The 21707-nt window shown below is 43.3% G+C and overlaps 1 protein-coding gene across 2 annotated transcripts in view; it reads left to right on the top strand.

Moving 5' to 3' along the window:
- Window positions 1–557: 557 nt before the first annotated feature.
- Window positions 558–21707, top strand: part of RHEB (Ras homolog, mTORC1 binding) — a 38482-nt gene continuing 17332 nt past the window's right edge. For both annotated transcript variants that reach the window (XM_085572921.1, XM_021555255.3), the window contains exons 1-2: window positions 558–765; window positions 18580–18651. In XM_085572921.1, the coding sequence (XP_085429047.1) occupies window positions 714–765; window positions 18580–18651 (124 nt within the window). In that variant the 5' untranslated portion in view covers window positions 558–713. The remainder of the gene's footprint in view (window positions 766–18579; window positions 18652–21707) is intronic.

The following is a 21707-nucleotide window of genomic DNA, read 5'->3' as shown; positions in this document are numbered from 1 at the left end:
GGATGGGTGACGGAGATCGGGGACGGGACAGGGACGGGGATACGGACAAGAACAGGGATAAAGGACGGGGACAGGGAGCGGGATGACCAAGGTGACGGAGCTCGGGGACGGGACAGGGATGGGGATAGGGACCGGGACAGGGATGGGATGAACTAGGTGATGGAGATCGGGGGCGGGACAGGGACGGGGACAGGGATACGGGACAGGGAGGGCGATGACGCGGCTGAGGGGGCTCGCGGCCGGGGCCGGGCGGCGCGCGCGGGACGCACCAACCGCCGCACGCTGCGCGCGCACGCGCGCGGGGCCCCGGCGCGCGCCTCTCCGCCCCCACCCCCGCCGTCCCCGCTCGCCCTTGCCCGCCCGGCCCCGCCCCCTCCCCTTCGAACGCGGCCGTTGCCGCTCCCCGGCCAATCCCCGCCCGCCGCCGCCGCCGCCCCGGCCAATCGGCGGGCGGCACGGCGGGGGTGACGCAGGGAGTTTTTTCCCGTGACGCGCAGGTGCGTACGCGGGGCCGGCGCGCGGCGGCGGCGGTCACGTGGTGCGGCCCCGCCGCTGCCAGCGCCGCGCGTCCCGAGCGCGCTCCGGCCGCCGCCGCTCCCCCCGCGCCCCCCGCATGTCGCTGGCGCCGCGCCCCGCGCCCCCACAGCCGCCCGCCGCCGCCCTCCGCCGCAGCCGCCGCCCTTGATGTGGTTCGGGGCCGGGCGGGGGAGAAGATGCCGCCGTCCAAGTCCCGCAAGATCGCGATCCTGGGCTACCGGAGCGTGGGTGAGCGCGGCGCGGGTTTCGCGGCGGGGGTGCGGGCGAGTGCCGCCGCGTCGCCCTCCCCGGCGGCGGCGGCGGCGGCGGCGGCAGGTGCAGCGGAGGCAGCGGCGCTTCCCGCCGCCCCGAGCGCGCAGCCGCGGCCCGAGGGAGGGAGCGAGGGAGGCCCCGCCATGGCGGCGCCGCAGAGCTGCGGGCCCGCGGCCGCCGTGCCCTTAATAGGAAGTTTCGCCCCCCGCACTGCCCGAGCGCAGCCCGGCGAAGCGGGATCGGGCGAGCTGCGGAGAAGGCTCCTTCCCCGCCCGCCCGGCGCTCCGTACGGAGCGAGCCCGGAGAAGGGCAGCGGAGCTGGGGAAGGGGCTGGAGCGCGTGTCCGGTGAGGAGCAGCCCGGAGGAAAGGAGGCTCAGAGAGGCCTCGTCGCTCTCCACAAGTCCCTGACAGGAGGGTGCAGCCAGGTGCGAGTGGGCTCTGCTCCACGGCAGCCAGCGATAGGACGTGAGGACACGGTCTTCAGCTGTGCCGGGGGAGCTTTGGGTTGGACACCAGGGAGAATCGATTCTCAGAAAGTGATCGGACACTGGAATGGGCAGCCCAGGGAGGTGGTGGAGCCACCGTCCCTGGAGCTGTTTAAGCAGACTGGACATGGCACTCAGTGCCGTGGTTGACACGGTGATGTTGGGTCTCGGAGCACTTTCCGAGCCTCGGTGGTTCTGTGCTTTAGAAGCAATTTGAAGTGCTGGGGAGGCCAGGCGGGTCCGTTGCCCGTTCTGCCCCGGGGAGGTGTCGGTGCGGCAGCGCAGCCGCTGTTCCGAGGGGCCGCCGCGCCTCCGGCTGTCCCCAGCACGGCGCTGCTGGGACAATCCAGCTCGGGCTCATCCGCTGGGACGAGCTTCCTGGAAGCGTCCAGCACGAGTCTGCAGCAGCTGATAGAGGGTTTTGTTCATAGCAAACGGTGTGATCCTGCATTCGCTGTCTTTGATGGAGAACGGTTTCAGATGTTTCAGCTTTCGGGTTCTTGAAGCGGGAGGGAAACAAGCTGTAGTACAGCCGGTGCTAATCGATCAAACTTAAAAGCATAGATCAATGTGGAAGATAATGTGTGGTTGGAGGGGAAAAGGAAGATGTTACAGAGAGATACTACTCTGATATAGATGAGGTTTTTGCACTGAAAGCTATATCAGTAATTTGTCTTACATGGCACACAGCATAAAGAACCCTTTAAAAAAGCTTTTTTTAATATAAAAATAGGCCTAAATAAGGAGAGCTTTTTCTTGCATTTTGTGCATAGCTGCAGCCAGGTTGGTGTTAAAGGGATTGATGAATTTGTCCAGTCCATAAACAGAACAGTGAGTAGTAGATTGATCAGTTTGCATAGTCCGTATGACATCACTTGTTGCAGTGTGTTCATTGTCTTGTGTGTTATGTTTTCCTTCTTTGAGCACTGGTGGGAGCAAAGCAATGGGCAGTGTAAGTGGGAAGGGGGAATGCTTGAAATTCTGTCCTTTGGAAGTCTGTGGTGGGGACTGGCTGTACTGTTGAGCTTTGGTCCTTCATCTGTTGATGCTGACAAGCAGCAGTCAGGAAATCAGATATTAGTAGAGTGTAGGACCAGCTGAGGAGAAACAGAGAAGTAGTATAATGTTAGTTTGGTTGGTGATGTGAGCAGTAGTACTCGTGGAAAGGATGACCAAAATGTTACCTAACTGATAAGACCTACTGCTGAACTTCTTTAACTAAATTTTCTGGGACTAGTGTGGAATTGGGCTTGATAGGACAAGAGCAATTTTATTAGGAGAACTACAGGTTGTAGGAACATAGAGTTAAGAGTAAGTGAAAAATCTGGTTTACTGGAATTTTCCTTTCATTGTCATTAAATTTCTCAGCTAATACTTAGGTAGAAGTTCAAGCAGTAGAAATGGGCCTTTGGGGTCCTACTTCCATCTTGTAAAGCTGTTAGAAAAGCAGGAAGGTTAACCTGTAAGATATAAACTGTCCTCTGCTTCCCCAAATATCCTCCTAAAGTGTAGTAGGATGGGGACTGAGACTTCAGGGAAACTTGTCATTAAGTCTTGCTTTGTATTATGATGATGAGGATATCACTTGAACCCTGGGTAAGAAAGGATATTATCTCATTTTAGGACAAGTATTTGGGTGGTAGAAAAGGAAGTACGTTTCTTTTGGAGGAAATGCTGCATTGTATAGAGGTAATGCTCATTAAAGTGGGGAAAAAAATCCAGAATCTGAAGGATTGGAAGGAAATGCTTTCTACATTTCCTTTTGTAATTAGAGAACGACATTGTTTTGCTATTAACATTAATCTTGACCCTGGAATTACGGAGGTTAACTTTGGTGAGTTGTAAAATGTTTATATTTTCATAGGTTGACCCTAAATGCTTAGGTGACCTGCTCTGGGAAGTTGGATGCTCCTGTTGTAACTACAGGGTTTGGGATGAAGGTGTCATAAAATGAGGAGCTCTTTTTCCCATGTCTCTCTGTTAGGTGCTGAAATAACCAGGTTTTGATGATATATGTCAAGCAGTGAGCTTTTCCCTACAGCTGTTGATTAAACAATGCCGTGGGTCTCTCTGGTTACAAGTGTGTGCAGTGAAGGGTGGGCACACCCTCCCTGGGGATTTGTGAAACAGGGTCTGAGAATTGTACTGGATTCGTGCTAAGGCCTTGTTTATTTTACTTACTTTAAATTTTAATCTTATCCCAGTGTTGTTGTCAGGTAAACTAGATGTTGGGAGTGGTATTCTGGTATAATGGTGCTCAGAATAGAAAATTCAGGAGTCTTCTTGTTTGAATACACTCCCTCTATCTTTCAACACCACCATCGAGCCTTTCATATGTGAAACTCTTATTCTTTGCTGATGGGAGAGATCACAGTGGAAGCCTCATGAATTCCCAGGTAGTCAGTCATACGTTCTGAGATGCAGACAGAGTATTTGCCAGGAGCTTCTGGAGTTGTTTTTTGGTGAAGAAGACTGACTATCTGTGGATACAGCATGCAGGTTGTGGCATGATGTGAGACAAAATCACGCAAGAATGTCTCTGTTGGGTTTTGTTCAGGCTTAAATTGGTCTAAGAAAGTTAAATTCCATTATGTAAGTGTGCTTGTCTCAGCAAGGCTCTGAGTCAAAATCAGATGGATTTCATCCCAAGATCTGAGTTTCTCGGCAGAGGAACTTGACTTCCGTTACTGTTAGTTGGGAAGTGACCAAAGTCGATCAGCTATTTGAGATTTGATTCTGGAAGAAATCTGTCTTGTGCATGATGAAGCATAACATTTTATAAAGTTACTGCCTTCACTAAAAAGAATCTTCGTAATTGTATTTTGGTCATAACTTAATATCACAAATATAATTGGAAATAATGGATTTGCTTAGAAATAAATCAAGCAGGACTTAAGATTTTCTGAATCTTTTTAGAGTAACAGCCTCTCTAAAAAGCATGGTAGAGTTGCCAAAAATGCTCTGTGCTCAGTTTCATTCTCTTTCTCCTTATAGAAAGATGTGCAAATTCAGGCCACAAATGCCTGTAGGAAAGAAGAAATTTCTTAGATCATCTTGTAAAGTACCTTATTATTGGGATTCTCTGTATTATATTGAACGGATGGATTTAAGATAAGCAGGAAGGTATTGTTTGGATCAGCTGCTTCAGCTGTAGGTCTTTGTCTCAGCCTGATTTCTTTTCTGCTGTTTGTATAAGTTGTGCTGCTGGTTTTACAAATGTACTTGCAGAAACAGGAATTCTCTTTCTGAATTTTACATGTTTGGACTGGTCATCTGAAAATGCTGTCCTGGGCAGTTTATGGCTGAGGGGAAAATCCAGTTAATAATAGGGAATTTTTCTTCCCCGGACAAATAAATCAACTTCTTTTGTGTGTGTAGGTGTAGAGCAGACCATGCTGCAGGCAGAAGTAGTCATGGTCTGACTGCGGCATGCAGGTATCAAAAAAAACTGGTGATGGAACAAAATGACCACTCAGGGTTAGATTTGTATGGAAAGGCTTCCAGGTGATTGTATTCAGCTAAAAAAATGCTTTTGCCCCTTCCACTTTGCTTGAAAAGCAAGAAGGGGCAGAAAAAGCAGTAACTTCAATATGGACCTGTAAATAGTAAAGGTAATTGTTATGGCAGAAGGTAGTTTGAAAACACGAGTTGTTTGAATATTAGGAGGCTTGCACTGTAAAATGGAGCTGAGGCTTTGCTGTTCGTGTGTGAAAGATGGCATCTGCTCACACGGCGGCGTTCCGCCCCGAGCAGCGATCCCTCTGGGATTGGATGGGGGAAGTGGTAATTTTAGCAGGCGATAAATTGCCCGTGTAAATGTCAACAGAGGAGGAATGGAGGAATTACCGCTGCTGTAATTTGGTTTACACAATCGGCCGTGTCCGCAACATGGGAAAGGCTGAGATTTAACAGGAAAATGGAGCGGTTCGGGAGGCAGCTGATCCGGAAGGTTGGCGTTTTGCTGGCCCTTGTCAACTCAAGATGAGTTCCACAGCCCCTCCCTTGCCAGGGCCGCCGTGGGCTCTGCCAGGGTGCGGCAGTGCTGCGAGGAGGAAAGGTTGCAGCTCCCAGGGGAGCGGGATGAGGCTGGAAATGCCAGCTTTAATTGCATTTCGGCGTTGTTAGTGACTGATAGCGGCTACAGCAGGGAAAGTTGCTACAGAGCGTTTGATAGCAGTAGCTGGAAGCACTAGAGGCAGCATGTTCAGCTGTAATATCAAGCCACCGTAGGGTTATTTGAGGACACCGCTCGAGGATTAACTCTTAAATTGCCTACTCTGATCCGTCAGTGGTAACATTTGCACGTTTTGCTTGTATGTGCGGGGGTGTTTTGGTGTTTGATTACACAACTTGAAGTTAACATCGACCGGAAAAGCCGAATGAAATGTAGATGCTGTAATTTATAAGCTATATAAAGTTGGAGCTCTTCATTTAGATCTACTACACTGCCTGAAGTGCAGGTTCTGGCTCAGGCAGCCACCTCTGCGGTACAGGCTGCTGCGGAAACTTAGCGTGACCACGCAGCCGGGATTAGAAGAGCAGGCTAAAAAGTGATAAATGCCATTATGATTAATTTCCTGTAGCTCTCCTGAAGGTGACATCCAAGGGTGTGCTTTAAAAACTGCTCAACTTAATTGTGTATTCCATCCAAAATCGAAACAGCTTCTCTGTGGGATGTTCATAATGCACTCAGGCTCTGCGAATCCTGCATGAGTCAATTGGCTGGTGTCATCTCAAATTTTCCTAAATCAGAAGCTGCAGACGTGAAGCGTGGTGCGTAAAAACACGAAATGGCCCTTGTCAGTCATGAATTGATCTCCTTAAGGATTTGAGAGGTTCCCTTTTGTTTTCCAAGGTCTGTATTTGAAGTGAATGGCAGACTTGTTGTAAATTCGATAATGTGAGAAAACAAAATCTGCTTCCTGAGTTTGGGGGATGGTTCCTTAAAATTTCTCTCTTCCAGTCCTTCTCAGGACATTGGCATTGCACTATGGTTCCTGCTCGTTGAGGGCAGCTCTCCTGTAAATGAGGTTATGTGGGATGGGGGAAAAGGGAAGTGTGGCCAAAATCCATGTTGCCTAGCAGACCTTTTAACAAGATTTCAGCTTACTAAGTTTAATAAAAGCATATTAATATGGACCATTACAGGTTGCATTTCCTTTTGGAGAAATACAGAGTATGGTGAATGCTGAATTGGATTTGTTGTGGGGTAAATTTGCTTGTATTGAACTTGTCACAAGGTGGTAAACTGAGGCAGTTTTTGAACAAAGTGCTGAAACAGGTTTTCAGGAGTAGCTTTTCTCAAGAAACATCCAATCCACTTTATTTTTTTCATTGCTACATAATGAAGGCAGATACAAATGAACTCTGTAGGGTGGGGCACCTCTTGGCCCAAGTTGAGCTAATCCTGCACTGTGGCTGGAAGCTGGACCTTGCTACCCCCACCCAGGTGCTGGCCCTGGTGTGATGGAAGGCTGTCCACCTGCTCAGGGGATTGCTTTATTTAAAAAGTAAAGCAACCAGAAAAGAAAGTTGTGGTATCTTTCAGATGGTCAGCTCAGTGATTGCAGCCCTGACAGGGGGAATGGGGTCAGGAACACAGGCTTTTGGAGGAAGGTGGTGTATGCTCTTTGTGGCTGTGCAGACTTTTCTTCTTGTTATGGAACCACATCTCTAAATGTTTTCCTTCACTGCCTGAGATAGGCATGGGTGCCTTTTGGTCAACTTTCATCACTGGAATTTCTGAACTGGACTCGTAGTCCTGATGGAAAAAGATTACCTTGTGCAGGTGGTGTGTGTGCTAGGGAGCCATGGAGAAATAGAGTTCTTCAAGGCTCTTGTTTAAATAAACTGTAGTCAAATCTAATCAATTCACATGGAATTGAGGAAAAAATGTTTGACCTGGGGTATACATAAACCTTGTTCCAAAAGTCTTTAAATTCAGATGATGCCTCAAGTAATACAGTCTGGAATTTTCTGGAAACATGTGCTAGTAAAGATGTTGTAATAGAGCAAAGCCAAAGCTTCAGGAAAAGACCTCTGAGAACATGGAATCCAAGCCTTAGCCCAGCACTGCCAGGTCCATCCCTAAACCGTATCCATGTACGTTTTAAATACCTCCAGGGCTGTTGACTCAGCTGGGTCCCTGGACAGCCTGGACAGTTCCAATGCTTGACAACACTTTCTGTGAAGAAATTTTTCCTTTCATTTAATCTAAACCTCTCCTGGCACAACTGTTTTCTCTTGTCCAACTGATTTTTATTTGGGAGATGAAGGTGACTTCCCACTTGCCTAAAACCTGTCCAAGGAAGTGAAAGGCATTCAGAGTCACTGATTTCCTTCCTAGGTGGAAAGCCAGTGGAAAAAAAAAATCTAAACTGCGTTGTGTTCAGCGTGGTCTTCTGTCTTTGGTAGGATACCTTTCAAAGTATCTGTTTCTTGCAAATACTGGTTGACCTCTCACCCTGGCTGACTCCTCCTTTAGTTGTGTTTATTGCACATGGAGCCTAGGGAGTAATCACAGCTACTTCATTGTTGAAGTCTTCAAGTCCTCTGGTTCTTCCTCAGTTTACCATGCACACATTGATTGCTGGATACACACATTTTAACAACAGCTGTATGAGGGATATATGGATGAGACAGTGGTGAATGAAGCATTGCTGCAAACAGATGACACAGGTTCTGAAAATGCAGATTTTGGATTATGAAGCACAATATTCCTCAAGATGACATTAGGACAAGCAAAATACCAGCTTGAGCCTTGGGGCCTCCTGCAAAAGGGAAGTCTACTAGAATTTCTTATGGGACTTCTTATGTGAATTAGAGAACTTCAGGCTAGAACAAAAGGAGGAAATGTACAGCAGCCTGATTTGGGTGGAATCGTCAGGAGTTTGTGGGTAACAGCCAAAGGTTATGAGACATAAGACTAAGTGCATGATTTCTGATGGGCTTTTAAGGAATGAAAGATCCTGTGTGACACTTGGAGGATTAGTTCTGGAACATTGTGGTCTATGTTACATAGGTATCAGCTGCAAAAATCACAATTCCCTGATGGCTTATATTTTAAACAGCAATTTTTTTCTTTCAGCACTATTTTAAAATATGACACAAAAATCTCAAAGATTGAGAAGTTAGTATTTCTGGGATGGTTGTCAGTGTTGTTGGGTGTTTTAGATTACAGGAACCAGAACATCACGTGTGCCAAACCTAGTTGTTTGTGTTCTGTGGGGTATAGAGTTAAATTAATTTTAATTTGAATAAAGATGGAATATATAAGTGGTCCTCAGTGTGTGGATGTAAACATGTGCAAGTGTAATACAAAATTAGGATATGAAAGTGTCTCTTGACAACGTTGTCTCCAGAGTTAGTGGGATACATCTGTCTAGCTTCAACAACTTGTCAGATTGTATTGCCAAATCTTCATTCAATATGTATGACCTCCTTTAAAGGTACTCTTGCTGTATGCAAAAGAGCTGGGATGCATAATATGTAGGAAAACTCCATTAAATCTGCCCTACAAACTGTCAAAACAATCAAGCACTTGACATTAATGCAGTAAAGTGTATTTTGCTTCAAGGCTTGTTATTCCATCAATAACAAATTTTTGGTCTTCTGAAATCTGTCTCAAAATTAGCATTTTTTAATTAGAACTGGAATTTTCTGCTTTGAAATGTGCATATAAACAAGCACCATGTTTCGTTGTGTGCTGAAGTACCTTGTTCTTCATTGCTTTTTTGGAAATGGTGTTTTCTTCTTTTGTATGGTTTGACCCTGGTGGATAAATTCTAAAGGAAGGTGTTGGTTGTGCTGTTTCAACCCTCATGTTTTGAGAAAAAACATCAAAACTCTTCATAAATGTTTTGAGGTTGATAAACTTAAGTATAAAAATAGTTCAGTTGGAAGGTAATGCAAGTTTTTCTGAGCAGTGAAGGTAGGAAGAATAAGTTGTCTGAATGTTTCAAAATCTTGTTCCTTATACAGAGCATATAGGAGTCTTAGGGCACCTAAACCTTTTTTCTGTTTGTCCTTCTACAACTGCACATTTTTATCACTTTTGTCCCCAAGTGTGGTAGTAGGGCACAGGAGGAGCTAATGTGAAACTTGCAGAGCTGATGGGCTGATGTGCAGACAAGCAAATAGAATGTTCTTCTGCGTCTCCTGGAGCCTGACCTGACTTTAGGTTGTCTTAAACTGTAGTTCAATACTCAGCTGCTTGTCCATGTGGTTGTGGTATGGAGCAGTGGGAAGTGAAGTATCCAGCTTGTATTTGCAAGGGCTTCCTCAGGTGCTGGAGCAGGACTGGCTGGAAGATGCTTGACTTGTCAAAAAAAAATGGAAAAATAATTTATTTTCAAGTTGGAGGTGTCATCCTCATTTATCCTCCTGGGATACTTTCAGGGGGGTTGAGGGAGGGTGGGAGTGAGGTGGCAGTGGTGATGGTTTTTTGATTTGTTCTGTGTTTTTCTTCTTCCCTGCAAAGGCCAGAATTCTGTGTTGTGACATTTTAGTACTACATAATATGAAAACTGAGACTAGGAAAGTATGATTCTTATCCAAAACCTTTTAATTTGAAGTACCTATTGAGCCAACAGAGGGATACCTGCTGGTTAGGAAGGTAAGAAAGCCAGCTGGCTGTCATGGCAGGCAAGAACTTGATACTAAGATACAGCAGACAAGGGTTACCTATTCTGTCTTCTCTGCCCTGTGGCAAAATCAACTATGTAATGTCATATCTGACAGATCTTTGGCTTAAATTCCCTTAACGTTTCCCAAGGTTGGGGGCTCCAATGATTCTTCTAGTATTCTGCCTGGTGTTATTCTTACCCTGGAGTCTTATTTTTGCCCTGCTGTTTTATCCCTGTGTTTCAGGCAGAGATTTTGGTATATTATTACTGTAAACCTCCCTTACTGTTGATGGATTGTCCTGTGTATTCCCAAGCTACTCTTGGGTGGATGGGTAAGTGTGTAAGTGCAGGAGGCTTGCAGCTAGCGTTGGTGGGGAGGGGCTGATGACTAACTGCAGCTGGGTAAAGTGCAAGGCTGTGAAGGTGGCATTTAACAGATTGTGACTTTCTTCAACCCTGATAAATAGGAGGGAGGAGCTTTCTGTGATCAGCAGAAGTAACATGGAAGGTGCCTATGCAGTTAATTCAGAGAAGATCTAGAGCTGAAATGGAGAAGAGACAGCACTAACAACAAAAAGTCATCAGAACCTGGTGGTGGGGAGTCAGTTGTGTAGAGGAAGGAACAGTTCAAGCAGACGCTGGTTTTTATGTTGGTGTGGTTATGTATAGAGCCACTGGGTTAGCACATGAGAAGTAGTCAAGGCTCTACAATATGAACATGAATCAAAACTCTGTGTCCTCCAGTTGTGGACAGAGATGTGATGGAGTTGACAATGTCTTGCTCTGCTGGAGGAAGAAGGAGTCGGCACAACTCTGTGTCAGTATCCCCAGAGACCACCTTCCCTGTTCTGTGCTAAGGGATTTTGGTATTGCAGGGTTGGTACTGCAGTGCCTGCTGCTTCATGCAGCCTTGGGGGTTCCCCCATGTAGGAATAGCAGGTAAATGGTGCTGTCTGCTGATGTTGGGTGCTGGTAGCAGCTGTCCATGAGTGTCAGGGCTTATTGGCCACGTGCATTGCTGGCATTGGGTTTGTCAGACCTTGGACCATCAGCAGTGGCATAAAGAGCCTGAAACATTGACTGACCACCTCACAGTTACACACTGCTGCAGAGTGGAGCTGTTGGTTGTTGCAGAGATCTTCTAGTGGTTGTTATGCAGTTTGATTTTTGTATTATTATAATATGTTGTGCAAGTAGACTGCCCTTGGGGTGTAAATCAGTTGTACTTTACAGCTTTTACTACAGTTGGTTGAAGAGCTCTGTGAACTTCCCTTCAGAGTAAGGCTGAAACTTCTTAACAGTAGTTACAGAATGTGAGCATCATGTGATTTGCCTGGATAATATTACCAAGAGAGGGAATATTGCTGCTACTGTCCTGTCAGGATTTTTGTCAGGTACTTGCCTTCTGCCATCTCATAACAATGAAAAGAGAAATACATCTCTTACTATTGTTCTTGCAGTTCCAGGAAGATCCTGAGGCCCTCTGGTCATATGCATTTCAGTAGTACTGCCAAGGTGGTCTATTCCTCACCCATTTCAGCTGCTTTTGGTGTTACAGTATGCTCAGGGTCATGTTCCCAGACTTGTGTTTTTAAATGATACCAGGAAAGTTTTAGTGATGTTTTCAAAGACTTGGCCCTCTGCTTGGTGGTGGCTGTAAGCAGTGATTGATGTTTCACTTGGTGGCCCCAGTGTTGGCAACTGTGAATCCTATGGCTCCAGTCCTCAAGGCCCTTTTTAGGGAATACCTGCATGTCAGTGGAACTGAGGTCTTTCATCTCAATAAGGCTTCTTCTTCTCTCTTACTGGTCTGAAAATGCAATGAGATGTGTGGAAGGAAGGGTTCATCCTGTTTCCTAATAGAACTCAAAAGTTTAACATGCAGTGTCTGTGCAGAGGATGGAGAGCTGGTGCTGTGACTGCAGCTGGAAGGATCCACTTGAAGAAAGAATGGCAGTTTAGGTTGTACATCCCAGGAATCTTTAGCCACAAGAAGGAAGTGGCTGGAATTTGAGAGTTTGATCCCTTGTGTGGAAACTAAAACCTTCAAGATAGAAAAGGGGGAATGCATTAAAGCAAGAGAGATGTGTTATTTCTAATGACATAGCATTTAAAACTGATTTAATGATGAAACAGTGGCAGTTCCTAAAAGGATCTTTCAAAAACATTTCATGTTGTATATACCCAGTGATCCAAGGAAAGTTCAAGTTTATTCATACGCTAAATGAGCTGCGTGAAATTTGTGTATAGGGAGAATGGACTTGGATTCTACTCAGCAGTAGAAGTTGAATTTTGCCCCTTTGGAGAGGAAGTCAGTACAAATTCCAGGCTCTTTACATTTAGGTGTGTTATAAACTGGAATGTTAGGGTCTGATCTTTAAGCTTAATAAACTTTCCTTTAGAAATTGTTGGGGTTTAACTCAATGGGCAGCTGAACACCACACAACCATTCATTCACCTCCCAGAATGGGATTGGGGACACAAATGGGGAAAAAGATAAAATTGAATTGGGATAAAGACAGTTTAATAGGACAGAAAAGGAAAGGTAAATGATAGTAATGGTAAAAAAATATACAAGTGATGCACACAGTTGCTCACTGCCCACGTACCAATGCTATTGAATTTCTGCTGCCACCTGAAATATTTTAAGCCTTGTGCTGTGGGAAGGTGCTGCAGAGATGCACAGTTTCTGCAGGAAGTCTAAAGGGAATACAGAGGATGGTATTATCTGAGAAATACAGGTTGACTGTCTGGGGTAGGAACGTCTGAATTTCTGTTGCAGTTAAGGAAGACCAGGATGCAATTCCCCTGACCTGTTTAAAGCATCTTCAATGCAGCCAGGCATGCATGCATTCCATAGCCTGGTGAGGTATATGCCACAGAGGTTGTTGCTTTGGGGTTTTTTTTGGAAGTTTTGTAACACCTTTTCCCATCTTTGACAACTGACAGTAAACACATGGAATTAAAATTAACTTAACTTATTAAAAGGGAAACAGGAGGAAAGCTGCAGCCTGCTGCTTTTCTGCCATCAAGGGTAGCAAGCAGAGCTAACTGGACTGTGTGCTAAAATAACTAAAAGACTTCTTTTGACAATTCTTTGCTGTGGTTACTGATTTTATTGGAGACAAAATGGACTGCCTGGAAGTAGAAGCCATTGCAGGAATGCATTGGAATTTTTCCTCTACATACTTGCTTGGACATGTAATACATTGCAACACAGTTTAAATGAGCATTGAGAGATGAGCACTGCTGTAGGATGGAACAAGCCTGCTGCTAAATATCAGGGAATAAAGCACATTCTCTCTTCTTGCTTTCTTTACAGGAAATATGATCTAGATAGCATTAGGACTCTTGGCTTGTGTTCAGAAGGTTCATTGCTGCTGACCTAGCAAGGGTCTGGAACTACTCCTGGGAGTGTGACTGATTGCTTTGAAATCTGAAGAAAATAAAGGAAGCCATGTGGCTTTGTTTCTAAATGACTGCTCTCAGATTTCCTCTGGCTTGCAGAGGAATATCTTTGATAAACCTCAAGAAGATTGTGCAATGCAGATGGAAGGGAAACCAGCATCTACCAGCAGGCTCATGCTCTTGGGTGTTACAGACCATTATGTGAAACTCCTCCTTTGCAGCAGTAGTTCTTGTTACAAAACTTTGCCTTAGACTTCAAATGCATTTCCTTATATGCTAACTTGAAAAAAATAGAGCAGGAGAAGGCAGGCAACAGTTGTAGCAATGAGACAGAGTGTCAAAGAAGTTTAAGAACTTTTGTTGTCCTGAAAAGCTGACCTGCTCTTTGCTTTGCTGTGAAGGGTTCTGCAGTGTTTAAATCTCCATGTCATGTTACAAGATGTGTCATTGAGGTCCTCCAGCTTTCACTTCTCAGAATTGCAACCTTTAGTCTGTCCTCCAGAAAGCTCAGAGAGCATGGTGAGAGAGGAGTGCCACCACTCTGTTGCAAATCAAGCATGAGTATCATGAGCAAGTGCAGGAATTGAGGGAAAGTTTTGTCTCTAAGCATCAGAAAATATTTTTTTTCATCCTGCTACTGTAATGTTGGCGTCACAAGGAAATCACTACAAAAACATATAAAATTACAGCTCAATGTAGATATTTATATAATTTCTCACAATTAAAAGTCGAATAGTAGAATTAAGTTGCATCTGAATAAAACACAGGTACTCATTGCATTGCTGTCTCCAGTGATTTAGAAACAGAATTCTCTATTGACCCAGATGTATCATTTTTATAGTCATTAGACTAATTCACCAAATACAAAGCAATTATCAGCAAAACAGGAACTACACAGCCATAATTAGTACCCAGGGTGTGGGGTTTCTTAATTAACTAGAGAAAGTTGCTAACGATGTGGCCTGAGATGAATGATGAGCTAGTGATGGGTTCTGAGATAGTCTCACAAGATTGCAGACTATCTATGTCAAAGAGGGATGCTGTAATCCTCTTTGCTACCCAGTCAACCTCCATTGGCCCCAGGAAGTCGTTCAGTCCTGCTCTGTGCTCTGAGGATGGATAACCTGCACTATGGAAATGCCAGCATCTCCATTTTTTGCATATTGGTATTGTGAATTAAAGAAGATAAAGATTCCAACATTCAAGTTAAATCAAGCGTATCTTTTGGTGTGAAAACTTCATCTCTGTGCAGTGTAGTAAGTTGAGCGTGCAGCCAGAATTACCTAATTTGATGTGTCTGACAACATTTCATTCTGAAATTTGTTGAGTGCTTTTTGTGACAAAGCCTAAAGTAGTTTGTTCCGTAGGCAAGACTGGGTAGACCTAAGGGGAGTGTAAGGAGACTAACTAGGTAAGTCTAGTTACTCAGTTGGTTTAGAGACTAGCTTAGGTAAGGTGCTAGGCTTGTGGTAGGAGTAGATGAGATGCTGCCAGCTGTTAAATATTTAATAATTATGCAATCTACATAACCGTGCATTTTAATAGCAAAAGATGGGTTAAAGAAACTGTATCTACACTGCCAACAGAACTGCAGCTCTTCAGTAGTTGTTGTTCTTGAGCAGGACAAACTGTTTACTGATGGCTTGTGTGGGCAGTTGTAGCATTGAGAAACCCTTCCTGTTGAGATAAGCTGCACTGTGCTGCCCGTGGCCGTGCCACGTCCGAGGGCAGCTGTGCAGCCCCACTTGCACAATGCCCTGCTTGTGGAGCTGTTGTTTGACTTACTTGCTGCCTGGTTGCATCATTTTTGTCTCCTGGGTTTGGGGAGAAGTTGGCTGCTGATGGGAGTTTAATCTGGGCTTTCCCTGTGCATGTTGCAAGGAGAACAGGGTGTGAGATGGGGACAACAGGCTGGTAGGTGGTGGTGCACAGAAGAGAGACATGACCTTTTTGGGGAGGCCAGCTGTCCCCAAACCCACCCAGGCTCTGTTACTCATCTGCTTGGTAAACTGCCTAGTGTTGTAAAGCTTGAATTTTAAGGCTAGATTATAAATACCACAGCTCTTGTCCAAGTAGTAAAAGGATGAGTAAAACACAATTTGGCAATTGTTTTGCCTTGACAATTGCAATGGCATTTGAAGCTGATGTGCTATGATTGCACTAGTCAGAGTGTTTATGGGATGTTCTGCTTTATGGTGCAAGTGGTCTAGTGTATGAACAGAAACATGACAGCTTTAGTTTCTGAACTGGCTCTCTATCTGAAAGTCTGCTCCTTTTCTGTTTTGACAGTGGAAAACTCCTTTCTTTACCCCTCTTAAATAATACCATAAATAATGAATTGTCTATGCAAATACACTTTGGGTACTTCTGGACAACTTGAGCTACATTTTCAGTTACCTAGGACTTGTATTCTAGACACTCATGAAGCCCATTTCTTGCAGCCCTTCCCTTCTGTCCCATTCCTTCAGGAAGAGGGAGAGACAGTAAACTTACAACTCTGCCATAGAGTATCTCGTGCTTTAAATTAACGTAGCAAGGCTCTGCACTCAGCTTCCAGCCTTGCTTCAACTTGTATCACTTCTCCTTTTGGTCTCAGTGGATATTTATTTTCTTAAAACTCGAATACAGTGGATATGTTGAATTAACCATGTGGAGGATGCTACAAGGATTATTTTAGCAAATTACAAAAATATGTGGCTGCATTCCAGACGAGGGTATGTTGGAGCTGAGCCTCTTTGAGGTGTACACCCTTGAGTAATCAGCTAATCAAGCCTTTGCTGCTGGTGTCAGACTCCCTGGTATTGCTGAGGCTGAAGAGTGCCCGTGGTGGCTGCACATGCAGACAGCCGTGTCCTCCCTGCTGTGCTCAGAGATGGAGCTGGCACATCGGCAGGCACAGTTGCGTGCGGTCCCTTGGCCTCATGGACGTTGTGTTTGTGTTGCAATCCTTGCTGAAAGCCTTGCCTGATCTTTCTGGAGCAAGAGCAGATAGGAGCTGAAGTGTCAACTTGATTCTCTGCTCTGTCCATGAGCATAGGTCAAAGATTGGAATAAAACCACTGGGACAAAGTTCAAGCCAAGCTGTTGGTCACAGGGTTCTGCCTGCTGCTTGCTCATGGGCTGAGACACGTGGGCAGCAGGGTGTTAATGCCTCAGGGTTTAGATTTCTCATGTCCATGGAAGCCTTGGTTTAGTGGGATAGAGTTGCCTGCACTTCCCTGTGCCTCATGGAAGAAAGCAGGCTTGCTCTTGCAGTCACGAACACATCATTACTGGAAGGCTTGTTATAAAGCTTGGAGGAATTTAGGAGGAGAGTGTTGGAACAGTGGTTTTATCTGTTTCCTCTTCTTTCACTGTTGGGAGAAAAGCAGTAATTAATACAGCTGGGTGTGAAATGCAGCATTTTCTGTTGGCTCTGAGTTCTTTCTGCTATTCAGTTTCCAGGCTTAGCACAGACAGACGGCAGCAGTCAAGACGTCTTTCCGTTAGTTCAGAATCCTTCTTAGGAGGAAAAAAGTTATGATCTTTGCTGAACTTAGCTCTCTGACCTTGAAGATCTAACAGCCTAATAATATAGGGGTAGTTAACCTTTTTTTTTAAATTGAGTGCTTAATGTGCTGGTATTGGCAAAGAATCTGGGAGCATGAACTCTGGGTAGCAACTTCATAAGTTTATAGCTAAAGGAGAAATAGCTTGAAAGTTTGCTCACTTTCCAAAAGGTATTCCAGAATACACAGTTTCAGAAAGTTCCTGGGAGGCACAGTTTCAATTCTTAATCTGACTTTATTAGGATGATTTGGGGGTGGGGTGTATGTGCCTTGCTGGAGCAGAGGTTTAAAAGTGAAATGTCTTGTCAAGTCATGCATTGTAGGCATGACACCTTCGTGCTTGAAGATAAGACCAGGAAATGGTATCTTAAGAACTTGATTTTAGAAAAAGCAACTTGATAAAATCTTGGTGATGGTTGGTCTTTTGAAGTTTTTTTAGTATTTTTTTTTTTAATAAATTGTCATGATTGATAGGAGACAGCAAAGGGGTAAGCGTGGCAGAGGATGAAATGGAAGACTATTTTTTAATATCTCCTGAAGGAATGCTTAGGAAAGAACATTTTCTGAGTTCTGGAAGTAGGCAGTTTTTTACCCAAAGCAATTTATTCTTGTAAACAATGATACTATATATTTTCACCACAATGTTGGTTACTTAGGAGGTCACTGAGAGGTTTCCACTGAGTCGGGTGGTTTTCAGTCAAAATTTTAACTTGAGATTGTATTTTATTTGTGCTTCTTGAGGATGAAAAGAGTATAAAGGAGCATGAAGAATGTGCCCGTGTCCAAAAGCAGCTAATGCACTTGGCAATCTTTGTAAGAGGGTATTTGTCCAGTGAACATAATGTAATAGGATCTATGAGATTCCCAAATGTAGATGATGTGCTGTAATGGAAATTGGGTTAAGGCTTCAGTAATGCTTTGAGAAGTCCTCAGTTGCAGAGCTGTAAAGGTGCTTTTTATGGTCGATGTATGTGATTCACCGTCTTATAAAATATTTCAAGACTAAATGAGTTCTCATTTTTTGGTCTGCTACTAAGTTCAGTGCTTTGTATTATTACTCTTTAAGTGAAATGGGGAATGTTGTCTTCTAAAGTAGCACTTAAATTGCTCTAAAGAAAAATCCAATTATGCCACTTCAGTCACTGCTTAAAATGCAGCATGCACTGGCCTGTTGTGATGTGGCAGTAGGAGGATTAATAGGAGAGTATATTGGTATATAGAGAGTATATTGGTCTCAAGAATTTTGAGATCATCCTTTTGTCATGGGGAGTCTGTCCAGTCTCCTAGTAAAACAAAATTTGGCTAATTCTATCCAAGTTTTCTCTGTGGTTACTGAAAATTATTTTGAATTTTACTTGCTTCTTGACAGAAGAATGTTTCAAGTATATCAGTTTGTTAAATTTAGTTCTATGAGGATTGTGCACTGCTGCTTTTAGATTTGTTTTAAACTGGAGGAGCCATTTAAATTATGCCCTGTTAAAACAAAAGCAGAACACATGCGGAATAGCTTTTGCACTGCTTTTTATATGTTCAGGAGACCCAGTTACTAGAAATAGACACTTAAATTAAAAATAGGTCAGTTGTCATGTATAGATAGTTTAAATGAACCACATGGAGCTCATATTAGATAGGTAGAAAATTGGTGCATCTACTAGTAAGCAGTGAAGTGATAACAACCAGAAGAATTTGTTTCATTCTGGATTTTTCTTTCCTTTGCTTTACAGGAAAATCTTCACTGACGATCCAGTTTGTGGAAGGACAGTTTGTTGATTCATATGATCCAACCATAGAGAACAGTAAGTAAATTATTGCCAAGCTCCTCTTCTGTACCAAACAAGCTTGATTGTTGCAGCATGGAAATCACTGTGTGCTTATTTCTCCAAACAGCTGAACTTTTAGCATTAAATGAAGAGACACCTAATGAATCTGCCCAAAATCTATTTTATGTGTGTTGTTGAGCATCTGCTTCCCCTAATGTACTTGTGGCACTTTAAATTCCTTACATCACCCTATATGAAAATGTGCCACCAAATACAAGTATCCTAGAGTCTCACATAAGGTCAGTATATCCAGATGAACAGGAAGTCAGCAATACCCATCAGGATTAAACCACTTAAAAGGTAGACTATGTGGCTATGATAGCATGATAATATTTTCAATTACTCCATTCAAGCAGCTGGATAACAAGGCTGCCACACAATCAGCTTGCTGCAAATAATGAGTATTTGACTTCTCAAGTGTTTTTTTTTCCTCTTAGCAGTTCTTTTAAAAATAATTTTAGCACCTTTGTGAGTAGCTGGCATAGCAGGTGAGTAAAGCCACTAATGTTAAAAATGCTGCTAAGAGGAAAAAGTAATTTCAGAGGTTACCTGGCATTCATTACAGTCCAGCCACCTCTTTCTGAGCTAGCAGTGGCCATAAAGTACTTGAACAACTGCAGTGCTGGGCTGAGTAACTTGATCATGTTGGCTTACTTTAGTCATGTGGCAAATAAAAGTGGTTTCATGATCGTAGCCCTGGGGTTCTTCTACTTTAATGACTTCTGCAGTGGTGTAGCACATGTTTTTAGTGTTTTGAACTTCTGCAGTAGGATGTTAAGCCTATGTGGTACTCCTGAAGTTTGAATGAAGCTATCAGCAAAACAAGGGTTTTTTTTAATACACACACACACACACACACACACACACACACACACATATATATATATATATATGGTATATAATTACAAAACAGTAGCTATCAGGATATTTTACTTGGAATTTTTTTATTGCCTAGAACTAAAATTAAAATCCTACTTTTTGAGAAACTCTAAATTTGCTTTAGCAAGTCAGAGTGGACAATTTGGCCCTTGGTTTTAATGTTAGCTCTTATACAGATATTAATACTAATACTTTCCATCATCCTTTTTTACTTTGTTTCAATTATAAGTCATGTATGTCTTGAATTAGAGCTGCTAGCAAAATACTGGGGTTTAAGTTTCTTAATAATCTTAATTCAGTCGGGGCAGATTATTTTTCACTGTCTGTGCCATATAAATGCAAATTATTTAAAGTAATCTTTTCGTTTTATGCAGCTGCATGTGAATGAATAAAGACTGAGAGACACGGAGTCAGAGTCTCTACAAAATGCTGAATCTGTGTCTTGTTTTAGGATTTTGACACGTTGGTACAAGATTTGTTTCATCCTTCTCCTGTTGTCTGTAGCTGCTGTTTGTAACTCTGTAGTTGTGTGTCTCACGACTCCAGCATTTCTGAACTATACAAAAATACACTGTAGATAAATTTTGCTCTTATTTGACTCTCTTAGTCTGTGCTGTATGCTTGATCTGAATACTAGGCATTGAGCATGTCCTGGACATGAAGACTTGCTGGGAGAGGGCATCTTGAAAAGCCTTTTCACTTGATTTATATCTTGTTTGGAAAATAAACATTATTCATTTGGTGTAAATCTTGTGATCCTGTGGCATGGCTGGAGGAATTTGCTTTCTGAAAGGTAGAGAATTGAAGGGCCCTTCTGACATCAGAAAACATTGCTGGGAAGTAAAGGTTGAAAAGATAAAAGTTATGCCCTGGGGCTCAAAACAGTGGGAAATCTGTCCCATCTTTAAGCCCCTGAAGGCCTGATAGATACAATTTCTTAAAAATGCTTCTGTGAAGAGCAGACAAGAGAATTTAATGCTAAAATTTAAAACTTTATGAACATTTTTTTAAGACATATATGAAACTAGTTTTGATGGGCTAAGTAAAAAATAATTCTTTTGACTTAAGAATATAATACATTAATTTTTTTTTCTTTTCTAAATAGAAATCTTTGTTCAGTGAAGTCTTTGGACCCTCCCAGCTGTGTTTCCGATTCTGTGTAGGGTCATAAGATGCAAAGTACATGAGCTGCTCTCAGACTTTTCCTAGCTAGTGATTTCACATTTGGTGGACAGTGTTGGCAAAAAAGGTTGAAAAGTCCAGGCTCTTATACTAGGGACAGTTTTGGAGAATGTTGGATTTTTCCAGGGCATTATAATAAGTTGTAAAACCTTTTCAGTTTCATCTGGTGGTTGGGCATGTAACAAAACTTGGTAATGAATAGCATACATGGGATAGGATAGTCTGGCCTATGTGATTTTTGTTTTGTCTCCAGAAAATTGTTTTTGATAATTTGTTACGGTATTCAGTGAAGAAGGAGTAGAAAGCTGCAGTACTGCTGGTAATGCAGTCTTTATAATTTTTGTCCTCAAATAATAAAACTTGCACAAATGTTGACTGCAAAGCTAAATTGTATGTAAGGCAAGCTGTAATCAAGCTCTTACAGGAACAAGTATAGTTTATAAGCCTTGAGGAATAGGAGTAAGACCTAATATTGTAGAAATTTCAGGTTTTAAGTATGAAAATCTCTGCCTTTGGAAGTGATAAAAGGAAAATAAGGTGCATCAGATTTTGCTTATTGTTTATGAAGGTTAGGACAGCTTCACTGCTATGTTTTCTTTTGCTTATATTATATCAGCACCAGAAAAGTTTATTTCAGTTAAAGAGCATGTTGAATTCAGTTGCTTGTACCAAACTTGTCAGGAAGAGTACCTTGTATCCTTTTGTGGCAGCAGTGAAGGTGAGAGATAATTGCTTCAGGAAGAGACTTTCCCTGTCTGAATGTCCCAACAGGAGTGACATCTCAATGGGTGGCTATTCTTGAGACAGCCAGGTTGAGAAACGAGTGGAACTGCTACTTTGAAGGAATGTTGGAAAGAAAAGAAAGATCCTTGGAGGACAGGAGTCTGTGCAGGGGGTCTTTGTGGACACTGGGCTGGATGGGGCTCTCCAGGCAGATCAGCTCACATCAACTAAGACCAGTACAAATTAAA

Source organism: Lonchura striata, chromosome 2, assembly GCF_050655825.1.
Source record: "Lonchura striata isolate lonStrDom1 chromosome 2, ASM5065582v1, whole genome shotgun sequence".
NCBI lineage: Eukaryota > Metazoa > Chordata > Aves > Passeriformes > Estrildidae > Lonchura > Lonchura striata.
The sequence above is the reverse complement of the archived record's forward strand: the minus strand, read 5'-3'. Positions and strand labels throughout refer to the sequence as shown.